This window comes from Colobus angolensis, unplaced genomic scaffold (genome assembly GCF_000951035.1).
Source record: "Colobus angolensis palliatus isolate OR3802 unplaced genomic scaffold, Cang.pa_1.0 Scaffold192, whole genome shotgun sequence".
NCBI classification, from domain to species: Eukaryota; Metazoa; Chordata; class Mammalia; order Primates; family Cercopithecidae; genus Colobus; species Colobus angolensis.
Window position 1 is genome coordinate 565,948 of NW_012115066.1, and position 14,601 is coordinate 580,548.

Sequence of the window (14,601 nt, forward strand, 5' to 3'; positions counted from 1 at the left end):
GAGATGGAGTTTTGCTCTTGTTGCCCAGGCTGGAGTCCAGTGGTGCGATCTCGGCTCACCGCAACCTTCGCCTCCTGAGTTCAAGCAATTCTCCTGCCTCAGCCTCCACGAGAATCCAATATGTAAAACAGATGACAGTTGTGAGGCAGGGACAGAAAATTCAGAATGCCACACGCTAGGCCTCATTTCTCTGGGTGGCCTACCCCAGAGCTTCAAGAAAAACAGTTTAAGAAAATGCTAACTTCAGCAATATTGGCAAGACAAAGCCCCTTACACTCCCTAGTTCTTTATTCAGCATTGTTCTGCTCTCACTTATTAAAATTTCCAAGTACCATTGTCAGTATTCTTCAGAAAATCTTACAGTGCTGTCTCATTGCTCTTGGCAAAAGAAAGCCTGTTGTGCAACCTAATGAATTTAATTTTTTTTTTTTTTTATTTTGAGACACGGTCTTGCCCTGTCACCCAGGCTGTAGTACAGTGGTGCGATCTCGACTTACTGCAACCTCTGCCTCCCGGGTTCAAGCAATTCTCTTGCCTCAGCCTCCTGAGTAGCAGGGATTACAGATGTGTGCCACCATGCCTGGCTAATTTTTTTATTTTTAGTAGAAATGAGGTTTCACCATGTTAGCCAGGCTGGTCTCGAACTCCTAACCTCAAGTGATCCACCTGCCTCAGCCTCCCATATCTGCTGGGATTACAGATATGAGTCACCGCGCCCAGCCATGAATTTAAATTTTAAATGACAATTTTAATAGTCACAGTACCCTAGAAGGCTTATAGCCTAATGTTAGTATATCAAATACTTTTTACAAGACTGATATTCACAGACACTGATTCCTTCTAATTTCCACAGTGGTAAGGAGAGATTTTCCATGATTCTCCATGGATTAGACAATTAAGTCACCCAATTCTCATCCTTGGTTTTCTTCAAAAACACTCACCCATATAAATCTCATTTATGTCCATACATTTTTCTCAGTCTTTAGGCTTAATGTTAAGAACTAAAGCATTTGTTGAAGCGAGCGGATCACTTGAGGTCAGGAGTCTGAGACTAGCCAGGCCAACATGGTGAAACCACATCTCTACTAAAAATACAAAAAATTAGCCAGGCATGGTGGCAGATGCCTGTAGTCTCAGCTACTCGGGAGATTAAGGCATGAGAATCACTGGAACCTAGGAATTGGAGGTTGCAGTGAGCCAAAATCATGCCACCGCCCTCCAGCCTGGGAGACAGAACGAGGCTGTGTCCCCCAAAAAAGAACTAAAGCATTTAGAATCATAGTGGCGGTGGTGGTGGTGGTGATGGTGATGGTGATGGTGATAATGATGGTGATGGGATGGCGACGGTAATGGTGATTTTGGTAGTGGGAGTATTGGTGTGGCATTTCAGCAAATGTTGTTTTCATTTGTTTTAACCATCAGCTAAGGAACAAAGCAATCTGTCTCTTCAACATAATTACACAGGTGACTAAGTGTCACCCACTTCCACCTTCTCTAATCAAGGAAATGGTGATGATCAGGTTACTATAGATTCCTTATAAGGTGCCTTCATAATGGATAACTGCAGCCATTTTACGTAAGCATTGTCCTGTGGTCAAAAAAAAAAAAAAGATTCCAGTATACTTTTGAAAAATGGGGGTGGGGGAGGGAGTTTTAATATGCTGCATTCAAGATTTGACCTGTGGATTTAGATTTTAGCAATTAATGAGGTTGACTTAATCTAAAGCTTTCTGGTGATAGATGTTTGAGAAGTTAGGATTATATTAACTTGTCATGTTGAAACCACAGATTTAACTTTAAAAAAATATTATTTTAAACTTATTATAATACCCATATTCCAATACACATTATTCATGTTAGCTATCATCTCACCATTTCCTTTTTTACTTATTTTTAATTTTTTTTGAAAGTAAGTATTTGACTTTTCTCTTTGAATCTTCACATCATTCAATCCCAAGATTCCTTATTGCATACTAATTTCCTGCCGCCAAGAAATCTGTTTCATGCCCTAAGCCAGCGTACGCCCATTTGGTGTGATTACATTTCTCATAATCCAATTCATATTGTCCTTATTTAAAATATACCATGTCTAGTCTCAACCTCAGACCTGCAAAGGTATCACAATATTTTTGTTAGCATGTTCCTTACCACAGTTCTTGGATTTCAACCAAAACCAAGTTTCTACAAAACTTCCTGTGGTCATCCTTCTTAGCCTTTGCTGCCCTAGTTTCCTTAATTCTGACTAAAGCTCTAGCTCATTTATCAGTGGATTAAGCAATGAACAGTAATTAATATTGTGCACCCATTCAAGGCTGTTTTGCCATCATTTTTTGGAATACCTTAAAAAGACTAAACTTTGCGACAGGCTGTATAAGAATGCAAATGTAAGGAAATGCAGACGGGAGTGTAAGTGAAAACATGCAGTACTGACCTTCCTGATTGCTCATTACAGGAGACCAAGAAGCATTCTACCCCAGTGGGGGGTCCCATACCACTCATGGATCTGAATCAGCTGGTGAGTTCAAAACCGCTTCAGTCATGTACTGTTATAATCATTGAGCCTGACGATGACGACTAATGAAGTATGAGTCAGTGTCTCCAGAGAAGTGGTTCTCAAACCTTCTTAGCATACATCACAATTACAGGGAGGGCTTATTAAATCACAGCGCTGGACCCCACCCTTAAGGTTCCTGATTCAGTAGGTCAGGGGTGGAGCCCAAGCATTTGCATTTCTAATCAGTTCCCTGGTAATGCTGACACTGCTGGGACAGGGATTGCACTTTGAGAACTACCGCTCTGGAGAAAAGCCTCGCACTGAAAACCTCAGGAAGAATTCAGGCAGTGTCCCAATTTAACATTGCACTACACCAGAGTGAGTAAGAGCATGAATTTTGTAGCAAAAATGGCCTGAGATCAATTCCAGCCCTCCACATATTAACTGAGCAAGATGCTTTAAAGGGTCTGAGACAAAATTTCTCAACTAATAAACTTGGAATAATAATAGTTGTCACAGGACATTGTTTCAAAGACTAAATGATAGAATACATGCAAAGCATTTAGCGTCATCCTGGCACATGATATCATCACTGGTATTTGTTGGGAATTTGCTGTGTGCCAACAGTATCTTTCTAAACACTTTACATATATTAGGTTGGGCCAAATGGAACTGCCATTATTGTAGGTCAAGAACAGGTCAGTATCAGCCAGGCGCAGTGGCTCACACCTGTAATCCCAGCACTTTGGGAGGCTAAGGCGGGTGGATCACAAGGTCAGGAGTTCGAGACCAGCCTGACCAACATAGTGAAACCCTGTCTCCACTAAGAATACAAAAATTAGCCGGGTGTGGTGGCACACACCTATAATCCCAGCTACTCAGGAGGCTGAGGCAGCAGAATTGCTTGCACCTGGAAAGCAGAGGTTGTAGTGAGTCAAGATCGCACCGCTGCACTCCAGTCTAGGTGACAGAGCAACACTCTGCCTCAAAAAAAAAAAAAAAAAGAAAAAGAAAAGAAAAGTTGATATCAGCAAATGTATAGAGTTTATCTAGTATTAACTCATTCAGTCATCCTACAAACTCTGTGACATAGGTAAGTACTATTATTATCCCCATGTTACAGATGAGGAAACTAAGGCTCAGAGAGGGTAAGTAAAGTTAGAGTTGACAGGGCCAGGGAGCGATAGAGCCACCTTTCAAGCCTGGAGGGTCTCATATTACTTCTCATAGCACAGTCTGGAGAAAGCATTCCATAATGATCATAATTACTGCCAGGCATGAATTCTTAAATAGACTCCTGTGTGTTGTGATTCAGATCACATCCCTGCAAACCTTACCCCAGACTGCAAAAGTCTGGCATGAGGTAGGTTTACTAATGACTTCTACTGCTGGGCTACTGGGAGGTTCTGCCAGTGCTGCTTTACTGTGGTCTTCCTGAACATCATAAATCCAGGTGACCCCATGTAAATGATTTAAGCCATATCAATTATTGCCTTCCCTTTTTGTGCCCAAGTTTGAGTGAGGCTCACCAACAGGTTTAAATGTTTACACATTGAAAACAAATATGAAGATGGATATTTACATGGTGGCTTCCACAATAACTCTCTATGGAGGAACACTAGGAGGTAGGGATTCATTAGAGATGCCTCTGAATTAGAGACAGAAGTCACAGGTTCACTGGGGACCTTAGGCAGGGCACTTAACCTTTCCCAGACTCAGTTTCCTTGTTAGGAAAAAGCAGATCAGATCATCTGCCTCAGTTGCTTCCTAGAGTTCTTGTGAGGAAGACAGGGTACCAGAAGTGTGAAAGTACTCTGAAACAGTGGGGAGTTATTAAGGGGCATGATCTCTAAAACCAAGAGACCCCAGTCACTCTGTAAGTGTGATTCTTTAACCATCAGTGCAGACATCACCTAGGAACTTGTTGGAAATGCAGAATCCCTGGCCAACCCAGACCTACTGAATTAGGATCCGCATTTTAACTATACTCTCCCACCCAGGTGGTTTATATGCACATTAAAGTTTGGTGGCTTAGACTGTGCTAGACTGCTTTTCTCACCATTGAAGCCAATTGAACGATCTCTGTGCACATGTCTCAGACTACATGTCATCTCCCAACAGGAATATCAAGTGCTCCTCTTTGTGGAACTTCCTATTGTGGCCAGTCCTACCCTGGTTGGATTTGTAGACATCTAGGGCACGAGGCAAGGCCTGCTGTCTCACATCCATCCTCTGTGGCTTTTACTTGAAGTGAGAATCAGGCGGACAGGAGCCAGTCTCTTTTGTTTGGCTTCTGAGCAGGTGTCTATTGTTCAAACAGGAGGTTTCATCTTGTTGCACACACACCCAGATCTTTTCTTGCTGGGAGCATTTCTTTTTTTTTTGAAAATGAAAATAAAGAGATTATGATCCATTAATGGCCTCTTTTTTAAATATTAAAGGCTTATGTGAGTCAGAAAAAATAAAATAAAATAACAGTGAGAGTGACTATACCTCCTGGGGAGTTTTCACGGCCAAAGATCTTCAGTTTAAGTGGCCAATGTCCCATGACTTGGGCAGGTGAAAACCTGCCAACCACCAAGGACACTGGAAAGCATGTAGGGAAAGGGCCTTGGACCGTTTTAGAGGTTTGTGAAGTCAGAGGCCACGGTCAACATAGGATGGGGGATGTGGAAACACCTAGAGGTCTGGTAGGAACTTGTTTTGCTCCCTTTTAAGTTTTAACAAAAGCATCAGGTTGCATAAACAAGAGCCATCATGTCCCCATATAACCATTGTAATCAAGACTTCATTGTGCACAGCCTAAAGTTTGGCTCCATGAGGAAAGCTCTCATTTAAGACCCTACCATCTTCATCCATTGATCAGCCTTCAGGATTCTACAATGGGCTTCCATTTGGTAGGAAAAAGAAAAAGTTCATTTTGGTGGGACACTTTCACATTTTGTTTTGAAGCAATGGAGGAAGAATTTTTTAAAATCTATGAAGCTTTCATTTTGATGAGTCTCTTCACAAGATGTCTTAGAAGTTTCTTTTTTTAAAAAATTATTTATTTATTTATTATTTTTATTTTTAATAGGGACAGGATCTCCCTATGTTTCCCAGGCTGGTTTCAAACTCTTGGGCTCAAGTGATCCTCCTGTCTCAGCCTCCCAAAGTGCTGGGATTACAGGTGTGAGCCACTGTGCCCAGCTTCTTAGAAGTTTCTTTTAGAACCATTGCATCTCCCTCATTTGGATAGGCCACCATGTCTGACTGGAGGATTGTCTGTCTTGTGATGCTTCCTCCCAGTTTAAGGCATTTTGTTCATTTCCTTATTTTGCTTTTTAGCAGTAGAAAATGTTGATTCTTCTAACAAGGTGCGTTTCAGTAATATATTAGCAGGAACTCTAATGGGGTGATTTTTTCATAGTCAGAAAGGGTCACTGCTGCCAAACTCCTTATTTATTTATTTATTTATTTATTTATTTAGAGATGGAGTCTCGCTCTGACATCAGGCTGGAGTGCAGTGACACTATCTCAGCTCACTGCAATCTCTGCCTCCCGAGTTCAGGCAATTCCCCTGCCTCAGCCTCCCAAGTAGCTGGGACTACAGGCGCCTGCCACCGCCTGGCTAATTTTTGTATTTTTAGTAGAGACGGGGTTTAACTGTGTTGGCCAGGTTGGTCTCGATCTCTTGACCTCGTGATCCACCCGCTTCGGTCTCCCAAAGTTCTGGGATTACAGGTGTGAGCAAACTCCTTATTTTATAGTGTTTATGTGGCTCCTATGATGCTATTGGATGGGATTTTCAGGTTCCCTTTGGGCTTTCTGGAGCGTGTGAGTCCCCTGGGGGTCTTGTTAAAATGAAGAGTCTGATTTGGTAGCTTTGAGATGAGGCATAAGATTCTACGTGTCTAGCGATCTCCTCAGGTATGCCTGTCCTAATGGTCCAAGAGCCACACTTTGAGTAGCAAGGTCCTAAATTAAAAATAGAAATAACAACCACACACAACTACCAATACCATGTACTTCTTTAAATCTCTGTAAAATTATGATGAACAGAATTCTATTATCCCCATCTTACGAGTGCGAAAAGGGAGACTTGGAGAAGGTAAATTGACCCATTACACATAGCTAGTTAGCAAGGGACAGTGGTGAGACTCAAATCCAGGGTTATCCAGCTCTAGACCCCAAAGTCCTGAACACTGTACAACACTGCTACTGAGAATTCTCATGTTTCTTGATACAAAATAACATTACCAAGCCTTAGCCTTAATCAAACCAGGGTCGGGGGTGGGGGATATCTTTTGTGTAATGCTTTATAAACATCTGTAGCTTGAATCCATAAATGGCCTCTCAGTGATTCAGAATGTGGAGAGCTGCCCTTTCTGCAGCTCCACAAGGAACTCCTGGTTACTCATTGCAAACTTTGGTTGAGAGATGTTGTTTTTCCCCTTAGGACACTCACATGGGAGTCGAGAAGGTGGGGCAAACACAACCTCTGGTCCTGTAAGGACACCCCAAATTCCAGGTGAGTTTCCAACTGTGAGGCAGAAAAACATGCTGAAAGTAGCTTTCTCAGAATGTCCCAGCAAGGAAGAAGAGACCCGTTTGAAAGCACATTCTCTGCAATGCCCAACATATGAATCTGATTGCTCCTCTTTACAAGTTAAAGGATGAGTAAGAGTATTACAGCCTCTTGGTAGGAAAAGATGAAATAGTCTTCTCTTCCTGGGTTCTGCAAACTAGCTGAGCTCATACTCAGATCTGTCCCTGGCCTGTCCCAGAGAAGTGTCATGTTAGTTACTAAAGCTTCCTTCCTAAGTGAATGATCACCAAGAGGACCCCATGTCATTCCTAGGTCCTTTCTATCCCAATCCAATTTTCCCTTATTTCTGGGGTCCAAGGTGAAGCATGTAATTTTCCTCTTACAATTACAGACAGGGAGGAGCTACAAGAGCATTTATGTTAGATGGAGTGAAAACTTTCTTTTGGTTCCCCCAACTAATTTTTTTTGGTCGAGGGACCGCCTGCTGATGTGGACAGAATAAACTTTTCAGAAAGTATGACATGTGCAGTGAGGAGGCTGGGACACCTGGTTCTCCTGAGCATCAAGACAAGGCATTTGTTGCAAATTCTTTATTTGACTTGGAATCAAAATTGATTTGTCAAGGAGAATTACTAAAGGGAATGGTCTCCTAAGGTTGTAAATTACCCTTTTAATTCTCTCCCCTTCAGAGGTCTCCAAACGGAGTCTCCCTTGGGGAAAGAGAAGAATGTGTCTTGCACCTTTCTCCTTTGTCCCAGCTTGCCTAAGCACACCTGAAGACAGACCAGACAGACAGAGGGGTGGGCTGCCCTGGGGGAGAGCGGAGGGGAAGCCTTAGCTGTCATCAGGCAGCAAGATTCTTCCCAGCTCCAGGAACAGTGCAGGTGGGACATCTCAGGGCTGGAGACCAGGGCCACTGTGGGCAGGAGTAGCGAGGAAGAACAGAAATGGGGCCCTCCTGTCAGTCTCCTCCACTTCTGACTCTACCTCCCTCTCCAAACTCATCTAAACCAGGAAAAGGTGAGGCAAAGGTAGTGCTGAGCAGGAAATCAGAGGTAAACCAAGATTTCCAAGAAGAAAACAGATGATGAGACTTTCCATGTCTCTTCTTTCTCAAGCCCTGGTTCATGGCACACATATACAACCCACTTTGCAACTGAATTTAGGAGAGTTGTCAAGTCATATTTTAGTCCTACAAGAGTCTGATTTCAAAATGTGTAGAATATTAATCCACAAGTGATATGTAATTATTGAAGACATTTGAAAAAAACACAACTAGATAAAGTAATGGAAATATAAATCACTTATTATCGATCTCACCATCCAGAAATATTACGGTTACCATTTTAATATACGTCTTTTATTTTATTTTATTTTATTTTATTTTTGAGATGGAGTCTTGCTCTGTCACCCAGGCTGGAGTGCAGTGGCACGCCCTCGGCTCACTGCAACCTCCGCTTCCTGAATTCAAGCGATTCTCCTGCCTCAGCCTCCTGAGTAGCTGAGAATACAGCATGCTGCCATGCCCAGCTAATTTTTGTAATTTTAGAGATGGGGTTTCACCATGTTGGTCAGGCTGGTCTCGAACTCCTGACCTCGTGATTCACCCACCTCAGCCTCCCAAAGTGCTGGAATTACAGGCGTGAGCCAGGGCGCCTGGCCTTTCCTATCATTTTAAAATGTAAAATATATACCAAAATGTGATTTCGCCTTACATGGTGTTTAGCAAACATTGCCTACTGGTTAACCATGGCTTCCATGTCATTGAATATTTCCTCCTTATATTGTAGTGCGTAATGCAATAGATGTACCCTAATTTATTTAACCAATCCTTTATTGTCTCCATTTTTGTTTTTTAATACAATGTAAGGTGGATAGGTTGGTGCTCTTATACAGGAAAAAATGTTCCTTTCAAAAGAAGCCTACATTTCCTTTTATCTGTTTAATAATATTATACCAAAGGCATCTACAAGATTCAACAAGTCATCCTGTCCTTTTTTAGAAACATAGTTCTCCTGAAGGGACTTAAAAATCCTGACTGATGATAAAAGATTAAAGCAAGAGGGCTGTTGGACGAATACTTACAGCAAATTGCTCTTCCAGAATTACCTGCCTATTGGCTGGACCTGTTGACCAGACCCCCCACTCCGTGCAGCACTGACTGTGGTGCTTGCTTGAACTAGGTCAATTATAAAGTGCATTTTTGTTTTTACAAAGTGTGTCTCTGAAGCTCATACATGTCATTTAATTTACTCACACCAGAATGGCTGATCATCTTGGCATCCCTCTTGGCCTTGGCTTTGATTCTTGCAGTTTGCATTGCAGTCAACAGTCGAAGAAGGTAAGGGGCTGTCCTGGGGGCCTTCACCTTGGAAAGGGCATCATTTAAACTTGGGCTTTATATCCTTGCTGCTCAGAGTGTAGTCCCTGGAACCAGCAGCCTGGGCACCCTGGGAGTTTGTTGGAAATACACAATCTCAAACCCAACCCCAGACCTCCTATGGCAGAGTCTGCATCCTAACAAGATTCCAGCGATTCATGTGCATGGTGCAGCTTAAGACATCTTTCTTTGCCCTGGTTTTTAAAGACAGGAGACACCTGTGATTGTTTGGCTCATCACTTTTAAATAGTGGTTGAATGCTTTGTGATTTTACATGTTTTTTAGGGTTAAACCTCATGCAGACTCTATCTGATAAAAGTTATGAAGTATCTCACCAGGAAGGCATACAAAAGCATATACTCATTCATTGATTTGTGAAATATTGATTAAATACATTCACGATGCACAAATATTGTATAAGGATTCAGTGATTCATCATCCCCTGTAGCCTCTCTGAGGCCCAGGGAATGTTTAAGAACTTTTACCAGAAGGAGGTATTGGCCTTGTGCTTTTGTTTGTTGTTTGTTGTTTGTAATGATATCATTTTCTATTTTCTGGGAACTGTAGTTGAAGAGATTCAGGTTATAGCATAAGAAGAGCACTGTTTCATAGGTCTCCTCATTGTTAGGAGGTCTATGAAGCAGAGAAGAACTTTCCTTAGGAAAGTCTAAATGAAGACAGTCATCTCCCTAGAACTGACACATGGGCTGTTTTTATATTCTTGAAGGCCACTATCTCCTTACCTAAACCAAGACCTATAGGTTTAGATGTTATTTACATTTTATATATACTATATATATATATATATGCCCTAGGATGCACCACTTTTGCTCACACACACAGTTTATAGATACATGTGTGTGTGTGTGTGTGTATATATGTGTATATATATATATATACATATACACATATATACACACACACACACACACAATAGTAATTCTAGCAACAGAGGAGATGAACTTTAACAGGGACATAAATCTAAATTTATAAAAGTATAAATCTAAATTTCTTAGCCAAGACACTTTAAAGATACATTATTTTTCTCCAGGACATAATTCATAGGAATATTAAACCTTTTGTAAATGTCCCTTTAGGTGGTTTCTCATAAGGTAAAAGAACCTTATTTCCAAGCAGGGCCACATTTATTGTGTCCCCAGATCACCTCACAGGGCAGAAAAATGCCCCTCAGTCTGGGAGAAGACCTAGAGAGAATCATGGACTCCTTACTGGCTTTTGGAAAGCAACCAACAGCTAATTCCAACACCATGGGCAGCCCATACAGTCTCTAATTATCTGAGAAAATCAAATGATGCCGTTATATAATTATGCTGGTACAAGTTAATAAAAGTGCCATATTACAGTTAAATAGCTATGTTGCTATCTATACCATTGAGGGCATAATTTTAAAAAGTAGTTATGATAGCTGATTGTATAAGGAACAAAACTGAGAGAAAAAATCTAAAAGGCTGTCTATGATTGAATGGAAATTTTTTTTTAGTTGAATTCAAATAATGTGACTTGCAGGAGTCTTTACAAAGAGTCTTTATACTTCCCTTCAGCTTCCTTGTTTTCCCTTGGATTACTTTTGCTCAATTAAATATGAATTTCCTATTGTGTGCAATCAGCCCTTTATTGCCAAGCCCTAGGATGCACCACTTTTGCTCACATACACAGTCCATAAGCTTTGCACATGTCACCATAGAAACGCTGGCACGGATGCTGTCGACATTCAGGGAGACCTCAGAGAAGCATCTCAGCTGACCCAAGAGCAGCTGGAGTCCATACATTGGAGCTGGGTATCTCCCCCATTGTCTGTGTCTTGTCAGCAGCAGACAGCAGAGAAGGGGCCTCACTCCTGCCCTCTCCCTCCTCCCAAGACCACAGTCACCCTGGTAACCGGCAAACAGGGACACACAGGGTCCGGCACAGCGAGTATCTCACCAGGAAAGTAGCTGCTTGGACGCCATAGATCACTATGTCCTGATTTGATAATTGAAAACAGATTTGCCACGCAGCTAAAGGGTGGTTAACAGCTGCACAGGCCCCTTAATGGGCTCTGTGATTCTAAAGCTGTCAACCCATTTCTAATCCCCTTCAAAGGCTGGGGCTTTTCTGCTTTGAGTGTCACATTTAAGAGAAAGAGATACAGAATCCTATTTTCATCAGAGAAAGGTTGGTTGAAAATGGGGCCTCCAATGGGTGTTCATTTACTCAGCAAACATCTTTTGAGTGGCTCCTGTGACTACCAGCCCTGGCAAGGAGAAAGAGAAGGTAAAAAACAAAATGAGTACCATCCCTTTTTTAAAAGAATCTTGAGGTTTAGTGGCAGTATTGGCCTCTTGAATTTGAATTGGCTAATATTTATTGAGAACATTCCCTGTGCCAGACACTGTTATATAAATTATGGTTAAAAGGCAAAAGTGGAAAATCATTAGTCTCTGAAGTTGACATACAAGGATGGATCATGGGCTTGCATGATGAAGTGATCTGTGAGTCACGTTGTCTTAAAGATGCTGGCTTGGGGGTTCTATTACTTCTTTAGCTTTTTCCACTGCTGCCATCATCCACAACAGCTTTCCTTGCTGTTCCTCATGTCACCTGACTCCTTGAATTACAGCTCTCCATGGGAAATCATGCTTTATCCCCTCTCCGTGAGAGCACATAATTATTTTAGGAGTCAGTTGGGTTGATAGATACTGGGTGAGGCTCCAGAGAAGATTTTCCTTTAAAGAATGTATCTGGGCCAGGTGCAGTGGCTCACGCAATGGCTCACACCAGGTGCAGTGGCTCACTTTGGGAGGCTGAGGCAGTGGATAACTTGAGCCTAGGAGTTCAAGACCAGCCCGGGCAACATGGTGAAACACCGTCTCTATAAAAAAGACAAAAATTAGCTGGGCATAGTGGCGCATGCCTGTGGTCTCAGTTACTTGGGAGGTTGAGGTGGAAGAATTGCTTGAGCCCTGGGAGGTAGAGGCAGCAGTGAGCCACGATAGTGCCACTACAGCCTGGGCAACAGAGTGAGACCCTGTCTCAAACAAACAAACAAACAAAAACCCATCTGAATTGTCTGAAGAGGAGAAAAAAACATGAGGACTTTACTATGTGCTGCTTGTACATAAAAACTGTTCACCAGCCTTCACTTTAATGGGAATAATTGTCTTTTCTACAAACCCCAGCAGGCAGTCACCCACACTCCAATCAGTAGGTCTTCTCTATGCATCGCCATAATTTAGCAATAGTTTCATTCTCTTATGCTCCACAGGAGCTCCTGTAATCTGAGCTCACCCAACTTCCTCCTGCTGTCTAGAACAGTGCTATGCAATAGAACTTTCTGTGATGATGGAAATGTTCTATATGTCCACTGTCCAATATATAACTACTAGCCAATTGTGGCTACTGAGCACTTGAACTGTGGCTAGTTTGACTGAAGAAGTGAATTTTTAATTTCATTTCATTGTAATTAGTTTAAATTCAAATAGCCACATGTGGCTGGTGGCTACTATATTAGATGGCACAGCTCTAAAACAGTGCAAAATGAATCCCTAAATATCTTTAAGGATTGTCAGGTAGAAGAGTCATGAGATCAGTTGCTAAGTTACCCACCTAAATCTTTTGAGATAAATTCTGCCATGCCATAAAAGTATGTTACCTGGCGTCTAAACCCCAGCCAGCCTGCCCTCCCTTTCCTGGTGAGGTCCCAGTCTGCCTCCTTCACACCACTGAGTGATTGCTGTGTGCTCAGCTAATGACCGAGATTTAAGGGAAGAGGAGATAAAGGTAAGACACAGATCCACGAGGATCTCTGATCTTCAGAGTCATAAAATGCAAGCTGTGGCTGGGCACAGTGGCTCACACCTGTAATCCCAGCACTTTGGGAAGCCGAGGCAGGCAGATCACTTGAAGTCAGGAGTTTGAGACCAGCGTGGCCAACATGGAGAAATCCTATCGCTACTAAAAGTACAAAAATTAGTCAGGTGTGGTGGCGCGTGCCTGTAATCCCAGCTACTTGGGTGGCTGAGGCAGGAGAATTGCTTGAACCCACGAGGTGGAGGCTGCAGTGAGCCGAGATGGTGCCATTGCACCCCAGCCTGGTTGATGAAGTGAGACTTTGTAAAACAAACAAACAAACAAACAAAAAACAGAAAATCTAAGCTGTGATTCTTGCAGTGCCATAACTAGCTGTGAATTTGGACAATACCCTTGACTTCTTGGATTTGGTGTCCAGTTCACATAATGAAGAAGCTGGGCTAGCTCATCTCTGAAGCTCCTTCAGGTCTAGTGCTCCTTCTTAAATTCTTATAACTAAGAAGAACTTAAAAATTAGAATTTGTCTTTTAAAAGTACTTATTAGATGCCTAGAGCACTGAATATTGGAATGAGTTATTTATGAGAATCATCCTACCCTCCTGAAAGTACTGAGACCGATAGAAACACATAAATCCAAAGGGAAATGTGGGCCAGCCAAAACCCAAGCACAATATTCCTGTGTTCTATAGGTCAAATGTTATCCACTGTCAAGATCAGTTTCATTTAGATTAATAAAATTAATCTCCACCCACTCCCATGCACAGACATATTTTTTATGCTCATAAATCACTTTCCCACAATATTTCATTCCATCCCTCAACCACCCATTGGTTAGGCAAATGGGAATTACTTTAACTAGACAACTTTCCTCCAAAGAACACAGGGATCAGAGAATTGGAAGTAACACGAGCAGCATTCTACCTTGAGCCTTTTAAATCCTCTTCGTAGTAAATAATAACGACGTAGGTGGAGGCAGCCAGGAGAAACAAACAAAATTCATTTCATATGGCTTTTGTTATATTAACAATTATAGACAGCACTTGAAAGCTTATTGTGCTCCAGATACTGTTTTAAGTGTTATCTCAAACCTTTGTTTCCTTACCCCGCATAAGAGCAAGAATAACAATTATTTCCTTATCCTTCATAAGAGCAAGAATAATAACAATAGACTCATTTATTTAGTGACAGTCTCTGTTTCAAGGGCTTTTCACAATCCTATGATATTGCGACTCTTAATAACCTGGTATTATTGATGCAAAACTGAGACTCAGAGAGGTTAAGTGAGTTGCCCCAGGTCACACAGCAGTAAGTTCTCAAAACCAGGCCTTCCAAGCCCCTTTTCTTTTCTTTCTTTCTTTTTTTTTTTTTTTTTTTTGCGATAGAGTCTTA

At 41.8% G+C, this 14,601-nt stretch overlaps 1 protein-coding gene across 7 annotated transcripts in view; it reads left to right on the top strand.

Moving 5' to 3' along the window:
• Positions 1-14,601, top strand: part of CD44 (CD44 molecule (Indian blood group)) — a 92,858-nt gene that overhangs the window by 73,145 nt on the left and 5,112 nt on the right. For 6 of the 7 annotated variants that reach the window (XM_011940707.1, XM_011940708.1, XM_011940709.1 and 3 more), the window contains 3 exons: positions 2,453-2,515; positions 6,933-7,004; positions 9,285-9,363. In XM_011940707.1, the coding sequence (XP_011796097.1) occupies positions 2,453-2,515; positions 6,933-7,004; positions 9,285-9,363 (214 nt within the window). The remainder of the gene's footprint in view (positions 1-2,452; positions 2,516-6,932; positions 7,005-9,284; positions 9,364-14,601) is intronic. The other variant, XM_011940713.1, reaches the window with a different exon arrangement.